Below are 7,500 nucleotides of genomic sequence, written 5' to 3' on the forward strand. Positions count from 1 at the left end.
GGGTTGTTACGACAGCCTGATAGATGACGTTTTTTGTCAAGCATTCTTCGGCTAAAGGGCATTTTGCCTTGACCCCACAATTAAATGTTCTGGCTGTGGTTGTTTCGTCGCCTTTAAGCATGTTCTTGTTGTGCGCGCTTATTTTACTTTGCAAGTTGGGCATGCACGAGTAGCTTATCTTTCCCACCAACGTGGGAAAGAAATTCCTGAGCATTGTGAAGGATTCTTTCCCAAAGGGCCACCCGCTGAAGAAAATCTTTAACAAAAACACGCTTAAGATAAGCTACTCGTGCATGCCCAACTTGCAAAGTAAAATAAGCGCGCACAACAAGAACATGCTTAAAGGCGACGAAACAACCACAGCCAGAACATGTAATTTTAGGGTCAAGGCAAAATGCCCTTTAGCCGAAGAATGCTTGACAAAAAACGTCATCTATCAGGCTGTCGTAAGGACATTTGCAATGTGTTTTCAGACAATGGTTTGAAAATCACAATTGAAGTAAACAAAAAGATCATCAACTTCCTTGACGTCACTTTGAACCTGAACAATGGCTCGTACGAGCCATACTCAAAGCCTAACAACACTCCTCTATATGTGCACCGCGAGAGCAACCATCCACCTTCCATAATTAAAAACATCCCGCTCGCGATCAACAAGCGTCTCAATGAAATCTCGTCATCTAAAGAGTCGTTCGACAAAGCGGCGCCTGGGTATCAAGAGGCCCTAACAAAAAGCGGCTACGAACACAAACTAGAATTCAGTGAAGCAGCCAACGAGCAGCCACGCGACAGAAGGAACAGGCGAAGAAACATAACCTGGTACAATCCGCCCTTCAGCAAGCACGTGAAGACCAACGTGGGAAAGAAATTCCTGAGCATTGTGAAAGATTCTTTCCCAAAGGGCCACCCGCTGAAGAAAATCTTTAACAAAAACACGCTTAAGATAAGCTACTCGTGCATGCCCAACTTGCAAAGTAAAATAAGCGCGCACAACAAGAACATGCTTAAAGGCGACGAAACAACCACAGCCAGAACATGTAATTGTAGGGTCAAGGCAAAATGCCCTTTAGCCGAAGAATGCTTGACAAAAAAACGTCGTCTATCAGGCTGTCGTAACAACCCCCCATGGGAAGGAATCTTACGTGGGTCTTACCGCGACTGAATTTAAGACTCGCTACCGAAACCACCTGTCGTCTTTCAAAGACCCGAAGAAAAAGAACGCAACAGAGCTGAGAAAGCATATCTGGCGCCTAAAAGAAAACAACATAGAATTTACCATCACGTGGGAAATAGTGGCACGGGCCAAGCCGTACTCAAACTCTAACAAAAAATGCAATCTTTGCACCACTGAGAAGTACTTCATCCTGTGCGAGCCGCATCGCAGTTCCCTAAACAAAAGAAACGAGTTAACAAGCACATGCCGGCACGCCAATGCATACTTGTTAAAACACGCATGAAACCCTCGCTATAAAAGACCAGATCTTGGCCATTCAACTCGCACCTGAAGAGAGAAGGCAACGCTTTTTTGAAACAGGCCTGTCGTGCCTCAGTTTTTCCTGAACATGGACTGATTACTTAACTATGTATGTATGTATGTATGTATGTATGTATGTATGTATGTATGTATGTATGTATGTATGTATGTATGTATGTATGTATGTATGTATGTATGTATGTATGTATGTATGTATGTATGTATGTATGTATGTATGTATGTATGTATGTATGTATGTATGTATGTATGTATGTATGTATGTATGTATGTATGTATGTATGTATGTATGTATGTATGTATGTATGTATGTATGTATGTATGTATGTATGTATGTATGTATGTATGTATGTATGTATGTATGTATGTATGTATGTATGTATGTATGTATGTATGTATGTATGTATGTATGTATGTATGTATGTATGTATGTATGTATGTATGTATGTATGTATGTATGTATGTATGTATGTATGTATGTATGTATGTATGTATGTATGTATGTATGTATGTATGTATGTATGTATGTATGTATGTATGTATGTATGTATGTATGTATGTATGTATGTATGTATGTATGTATGTATGTATGTATGTATGTATGTATGTATGTATGGTGTTAAGAAAGAAAGAGAATAGAAAAAAAAAACCCTTTCCTGAGTTTTTCGGTTGCTACTCAAAACTTTCTCTTCTTGGCCACTGCATATTACGGCTTTATCCTGCAATATACCTGTCGCCGGGAGGTTAGCCTAACAGTGGTACAAATGCCACCAATGCTTTTAGCACTCAGCTTGTAAGGCCAATGAAGAACATACTTAAAGCAAAAAGCAGATAAGAGCCCGGAAAACGAATCATACCGCTGGCAGATGCAGCCTAGACAAAGTGACTGAACCTTTTTCATGTAAGGCTGTTTGCGATGAACTAATATGTCAGTGACATGCTAAAAGACAAACAAATGTCCTTTAGAAGGACAACATTTTCAATGCCCTGTGTAACCTGATAAGCTAGGCTTGAGCTACACAGTTCCATATGGACGATGAATCCGGATTAATAGCAATTTACAGTCACGGCATATTCCTACCCAAAGCAACGATACTTATTAGGATAACTGTGCTCCTGAGCATAAAATAACAAAAGGATTCTAGAATAATATTAAGCACCGCAGGGTTCGAACCACGGCCGCACCCATACTCAGGGTCAGAAATCTTCAGAGAAGAAGGTTAGACCCTCAAATGGTTCGGATGGCCACGTTGAAATCATTATGGCGGCCCTGTCTCCAATTTGGAGATGTAAAATAACCACTTAATGAGCCCTGGATATGACCACTCTCAGTGCCAGCGATTAGTCTGAAAGGCTTCTGAGGGAACATAATGAGACTACAAAATTGTGTAACTGTCAGAGTTCAGTTTTTTTGAGAGCACGTAACGGAGTTCTTCACAGATTAGTACCTACAGCTATAAATAGTATTCATAATAATAATAATAATAATAATGTTAATAATAATAATAATAATTACAATAACAATAACAATAATAATAATAATAATAATAATAATAATAATGATAAAAAACATAAGCCTTGCATTTATAGTTGGGTTTCCAGTAAAATAAGCATGATGGTTTCATTCACTGAAAAAAGTTAAGTTTGTGATAAACATTTTAATTAAATTATCGCACACCAAAAACAGGCTCTCTCTCCTCCACAGAGGCTCCATCAGTGGAGAAACGTAGAAAAAAGAAGGGGAAAGGAAGGAAAACGGGGGAAATAAAAAATCTGGGGCGCGCGGGGGGCGATGGGAAGGGGGAAAAAGCGGGAGCCTCTGCCAAAAAATGTTTTCAAAATGGCGCCCGATTTCCGAGGGAGACTGGACCTAACTGTACTTCTTCATGAATATTCACAAAATGGCGGAACATGCAGTACCACAAGAACAGGAAATTTTCTCTCTTTCTGAGCGCCCGTTTCAAATGGCGAAACATAACAGTAAAATAGAATGTTTTAAATGCTTTGAAGATCAACATTTGGCAAATTTTTTCGTCGAGGGAGAGGGCTAAAGCCAGCATTTCCGCACGATGCATCGCAACTGCGATGTTGACGTGACAAAATGTAAGGCCATTTTTCAGGAGCATCACGCCAAGGAAACGGCAAACGCAGTACAACGGTTAAACACACGTCGATTGCAATCGGTGAGTGAATTTTCGTTTAATTCATATCAAGGAAACTGCGAATATGTTTCCAGTAATCTAAAATTTACAATTATTCTAACAATTTAGGCCGTCATAAAAATAAGTTGTTTGCTCATATTTTTCAGTGCACCGATACGGATCAGAATAGTTATTTCCAGTACACTGTGAGGCTAGACGGAGATGCAGCTAGCGCTGTTGTTGGCATGACCATTGTGTCGAAAACTAGGAGAGAAGCGGCAAAACTTTACGGCTTGGTTCTTTACCATCATGGTTTACTGAGGGCTCTTGGTGAATGGCCATGTGTAATTGTGGTTGAGGACAATAAAGGAAATGGACAAAGCTTTCGAGCTTGGAATGCTGAAAGCAAAATTTATGTCGAGTGTGTCGTTCCAGGCAGAAGGGTAAGTGAAAAATCTTATGTCAGCCTTTTTTTTTTTTTGGTTTCCAATATTTTGTGTTATGTTTACTCCACGCTTTCCTTACATGTTTGATAATATTTTTGCTTTTTTCACCCAAACAATCTGTACAATGTTATATTTGCAATAAATGTTAAGTTTTTTGTTCAAATTTATCTGTGATGTTGGTTGAAGCTCTCTATTCACTTGTCCACATACCTATAGTTGACTGTTTCTCTCCTCCGCAGAGGCTTCTTTCATAGTCAATCTAGGGGGAGAGGAAAATTAAACAAGTAGAGCCTGGGGGATAAAAATATTAAAGCAACGCCCTCAGTTTTGTATTTTTTCCCTTTTTTCCACAGCAGGAGCCTCTGCGGAGGAGAGAGGTTGACTGTTGTTTTGTTTTGTAAAACTTAAGGGTACATCATGAGAGATAACGTACTGGTACTTGTTTTTTTACTCAGATGCTATCGATGACCCATGGAAACACTCCCTTGACTGCACAAACTTATTCATTTGCTAAGGAATACTCAACTGGCTCCAGAAACCCTCTGGAAATTTTGCGCAGCGTTTTTGGACATAATGAGTTTCGACCAGGCCAATGGAATTCAATTTCCAAAATTTTGTCTGGACAAGATGTTATTGTCCTTATACCAACTGGTGGAGGGAAGACAGTGGTATATGCCCTGCCTTGCATCATGATGCCAGGATTGGCCATCGTTGTTTCACCTCTTATGATGCTTATGTGTGATCAAGTGGCAAGACTGAGAGGTTATGGCATCAACACATGCTATTACAATACCCTTTTGAGTGACATTGAAAGGCAAAACATTCTACATAATCTTAAGCAACCAAATTGCCAATACTAGTTCGTGTTTGTCAGTCCTGAAGCAGTCATCACAGACAGTTTCCAAACTTTGAAACAAGACAATAAACTCAATATGTTTGTTGTTGACGAGGCACACTGTGTGAACACATGGGGCAATGATTTCAGACCTGTCTATCAGCAGTTGAATACATTGAGAAAATATGGCTTGCCATTTGTTGCACTAACTGGTACTGCAACTAAACAGACATTACAAACCATCAGTGCAGCTCTTCAAATGGAAAACTATGATGTGGTCAGATTGCCGTTCCGCAGAAGCAACCTCAGTTTTTCTGTTGTGGCCAAAAAAGAAACCAAAGCAAAAGATCAAGTGGCCCAGATGATCACCAGTGATTTTGAAGGCCTGTGTGGGATCGTTTACTGTGCTCGCTGTGCTGACACCATTGAAATGGCCTTCGAGTTAAAGGAAAAAGGCGTTTCTGTAACATATTACCATGGTGGAATGGAAGCTGGTGAATGCATCCGAAATGCCAACTTATGGCTTGATGGCAAAGTGAAAGTAATATGCTGCACAAATGCCTTTGGGATGGGCATTGATAAGAAGGATGTGAGTTATGTGATTCACCTACCCATCCCATCTTCATTGGAAGACTACATCCAGGAATCTGGAAGAGGAGGAAGGGACGGTGATTACTGCTCTTGTGTTCTGCTTTTCCGTTTTGGGGACAGGTCCTTTCATCTACGGAACTTAGCTTCCGTTCCATGTAGTGAAGGCAATTTGGCTCTTCTTAATTCCATCACAGATTTCTGCATGCAAACCTCACTTTGCAGACAGCAATTTATTCCCAAATATTTTGAGGAGGAGCTGGGGGATGTGTGTAGATGCTGTGACATATGCCAAGAAGACAAAGTCAGAGAGGAAAAGGACTTTACGGTTCACGCCAGGAATGTAATAGAGTGTCTGAGCCAACTGAGGGCACTTCAACCCAAACTCAAATTGGCTGACTTGGCAATGACCTATATGGGTTCAAAGGCCAAAGCTATAACCAATCAAAATTTCCACACACTTCCACAGTATGGAAAGGGAAAAGACCAGTTTCTCAACATCAGCACTGCAACAAGATTTATTCAGTTCTTGATTTTTAAAGGGTTTATCAATGAAAACATAAGAGGCCTTGAGGAGAGAATGACAGTGACCTACTTAACCTGTGGGAATGTGGCAGAGTTAGTGGACAATAGATGCCAAGTGTTTTATTCCATGTGAATTTTAATGCCCAGAGTTTTTTTTAGGGTTATTAAGGGTGCTCCATCAACAGTTTTAGCGTAAAATAATTTGAAAATTCCTTAACATGACTATATACTGCAATGCATGGCTGCTGGTCCAACCACCTGTTGTTTTTGAGATCCTCCAGCAGAAATATAACTTAAAAATGGCTCTTTCTGAAGACCCAATTCATTTGCCTTATTTTTTTTTTTCCACTAGAAAGACAGGTGCGCTGGCTGGACCAGGGACCACTTATATTATGTTAATAACAACTGTCCATGGCTTCTGATGGTTGGACATAGGAACTGTGGCTTGGTTAACACTATTTATTGAAAGAGACTGTAGCCTTTCAAAAGGGCCCGTTTAAAATCGCTGCTGATAGTGAGACTTTGTCACGTGACTTTATATTGTACAAGCCATTTCACTTGATATTGTAACTTTCAGTGGCTATAAATAGGCTATTTTACAGTTGTGTGTTTAGTGACCTGGCCTTGGATTGGAAGCGAGGCTGGGGGTGACCTTGTTTTGATACAAACCTCAATGCTTTTCATATGTGAATGCAAACTAGTTAGCATAAGAACAGCATGATCTACATATGAAAAGCAGTGAGGTTTGTATCAAAACAAGGTCACCCCCAGCCTCGCTTCCAATTCAACGCCAGGTCACTAAGCACACAACTGTAAAATGGCCTATTAGCATGAAATGAAATATTTCTACATCTCTATAGCAATAGTGCATGATGGGTAGTGTCATGACTGTGTTCTAGCTTTTACAGCATGATCGAGGCTGACACAGCACTGTTGTCAGCTTTGTTAATTTTGATTTTTTTTTTTGTGAAGTAGGGCTTACTGTGGACCTTTGCTATTACCCAGATTTTACAATCTTTCTTTCTTAAGAGTTTTTCCAGCAGGTTTTATCTGGCTGCTAACCACATTATCCTGTGTGTGGTTGCCTAGCATGGCAATGTATAAAGTATTGCAATAATTTGCTTAACCTATTATAGGTAGTTCATATTAAAGTATTTACAGTATTTTGTTAAGTGTAATGGTTTGGGTGAAAGTAGTTCTTAAAAGAACTGTTGTTGGTGACATACACTGGCGTTTTGACAACCTGAGCGGTAGTCATTGTCAGTGTATGTCACCAACAACAGTTTTACTGTACTGTTTAAGAACTACACTCACCCCGACAATCACACTCAACAAACTACTTAAACTCTTGCGTTAAAACCATTTACACTAAAGATTGAACACAAGTTTGTGAAGCAATTAAGTTTTATTTTGCATTATGAATCTAAACATTTAATTTGTTAAATACAGGTAGTCCATTTCTTCAATAGTCCA

General features: G+C 39.7%; 1 protein-coding gene and 1 long non-coding RNA gene across 2 annotated transcripts in view; one reads left to right on the plus strand and one right to left on the minus strand.

Annotated features, from left to right (window-relative positions):
• Positions 1 to 3,573: 3,573 nt before the first annotated feature.
• LOC146482080 (uncharacterized) overlaps positions 3,574 to 7,500 on the minus strand; it is an 8,638-nt gene continuing 4,711 nt past the window's right edge. The window contains exon 3 of the long non-coding RNA XR_014864153.1: positions 3,574 to 3,710. This is a non-coding gene — a long non-coding RNA (uncharacterized LOC146482080). The remainder of the gene's footprint in view (positions 3,711 to 7,500) is intronic.
• Positions 3,610 to 7,207, plus strand: LOC146482081 (recQ-like DNA helicase Blm). Its single transcript, XM_085107329.1, has 3 exons — positions 3,610 to 3,675; positions 3,801 to 4,076; positions 4,535 to 7,207. The coding sequence occupies exon 3, from the start codon at positions 5,012 to 5,014 to the stop codon at positions 6,158 to 6,160; it is 1,149 nt and encodes a 382-aa protein (XP_084963455.1). The 5' UTR covers positions 3,610 to 3,675; positions 3,801 to 4,076; positions 4,535 to 5,011; the 3' UTR covers positions 6,161 to 7,207.

Source organism: Pavona decussata, unplaced genomic scaffold (genome assembly GCF_977016875.1).
Source record: "Pavona decussata unplaced genomic scaffold, jaPavDecu1.1 SCAFFOLD_47, whole genome shotgun sequence".
Lineage (NCBI taxonomy): Eukaryota > Metazoa > Cnidaria > Anthozoa > Scleractinia > Agariciidae > Pavona > Pavona decussata.